The sequence below is a fragment of the Atta colombica genome, unplaced genomic scaffold (assembly GCF_001594045.1).
Source record: "Atta colombica isolate Treedump-2 unplaced genomic scaffold, Acol1.0 scaffold141, whole genome shotgun sequence".
NCBI lineage: Eukaryota > Metazoa > Arthropoda > Insecta > Hymenoptera > Formicidae > Atta > Atta colombica.
In genome coordinates, this window is record NW_017259230.1 from 356,038 (window position 1) to 357,777 (window position 1,740).

A 1,740-nucleotide genomic window follows, 5' to 3' on the forward strand; every position below is an offset into this window, starting at 1 on the left:
TCTATATATATATATATATATATATATGTATATATATATATATATATATATATATACATATACATATACACACATATAAAGTATAATTAAAGTATATGCTTATATATATAAACTCTGATTTAATTTCATAATATTCTATAATTCTATATTCCATAATATTCCCAATTACGATTCTCTCTCTCTCTCTCTCTCTCTCTCTCTCTCTCTCTCTCTCTCTCGCGCTTTTCTTTCTGTCTCTCTTTTTCTCTACGATTTTTTTTTCAACAATATTTAACAATAGCTTAGGCCTTTCATGAATTACGCAGGACGTGTTGATGTACAAATATCAATTGCACAATCAAGACTGCGCAGTAAAATGCAAATTACAATTTTAAAATGTAATAAAATAATATCATATTTGAATTATCATACTAATTTTTTCAATCATCTTTGAATCTTTATAGTGCAATATAGTATTGTCTCTTTGTTTCAAAGAAGAAAGTTTTTATCTCGTGGCAGATTTCAACATACAATCAAGCTTACATATTGCTTATATTCTTACCACATACTGCATTATGTGATATAGTATAATACAACGGGATTCATATAATGTAAAATTTGCACGCAAAAACATAAATTACCGTGAAGTATCGTGACTTATCTATTGAATATTCGCAATTTTCGTCATTTTTTTTTATTGTTCAATGACGATCGAACACAAAGATCCAAACACACACTCCAAGAGAGCATCTCCAAACTGTTAATAGCTCAATTATATTATATACAAAGTCGATCATTATTGACATTTATATATCGACACGTCTCAATATGCCCGCTAAAGTCATCCGCACTAGACTTTATCGTAATTTAAAATTGCACTAAAGCCTTTCGCAGTACTTTATAAATCTCAAAGAGAATGTACACTTTGACTTTTTTCTAATAAACACTTCGCTCTTCAAAGAATAATGATGTATTCGTGTTGCGGAGTAAGGGGATGCACAGTATCACAGTTGGCACGTGGGTGCTAGCTACCACTACTGCTTACAGGCAGTGAATGTGGAGCTCCTATCGATGTTGGAGGAGCAGTTGGACCTGAAGAAATATTGTATGAACAGTATAAATCAATTCATATTATAAATATATAAGAAAAATCATATAAGACGCAATGAAATTTTTGATACTTACCAGTTACAACAGGAGAAGATTCAGAGACCGGTAATGGACTAACAAGACTGTTAGCACTCGGCGTCGAATTGGCTTTCAATTTTTGTCTCACCTCTCGAATCTTTAGTTGCAAACTAGTCTTAGTAGGAAATATATCCACATGCTCAAGTTGAAACGAGGTAGTCGCTTGCGCAGTTGGGAAGTAACCATGCTCTTGAAACAATTGCATGACCAATTGTCTCCGTTGCTCTAATATCTTCCTATGACCACGCTCGTTGTCACTTCGACCGATTCCCAGCACGGTATTTCCAGCACTGCTCCCAGGGGTTTTTGGCGTACGCGGAGAACTGGCATCGACATCCATTAGATCGTTATTGGCTCTATAAGCATCGACATTGAAATCTGGGCCGAAGAACGTGGTGCCTGTCAGCTTAACATTCGAAGCAGACTTCGGAGTGGCTGATATCGGTGTATCCGACTCGATCTCTTCCTCATTTACTGTTAGAAAAAAAAAAAAATATATATATATATACATACATACATCGAGTCAGTGTAATCGAACGAAAATCTACCAGACTATACCGCGAATCATCACCT

At 34.5% G+C, this 1,740-nt stretch overlaps 1 protein-coding gene across 5 annotated transcripts in view; it reads right to left on the reverse strand.

The window, feature by feature from the left end:
* Positions 1-221: 221 nt before the first annotated feature.
* Positions 222-1,740, reverse strand: part of LOC108684975 (protein capicua homolog) — a 59,521-nt gene continuing 58,002 nt past the window's right edge. For all 5 annotated transcript variants that reach the window (XM_018189550.1, XM_018189552.1, XM_018189553.1 and 2 more), the window contains 2 exons: positions 1,165-1,641; positions 222-1,071 (listed from right to left, as the gene is read on the reverse strand). In XM_018189550.1, the coding sequence (XP_018045039.1) occupies positions 1,004-1,071; positions 1,165-1,641 (545 nt within the window). In that variant the 3' untranslated portion in view covers positions 222-1,003. The remainder of the gene's footprint in view (positions 1,072-1,164; positions 1,642-1,740) is intronic.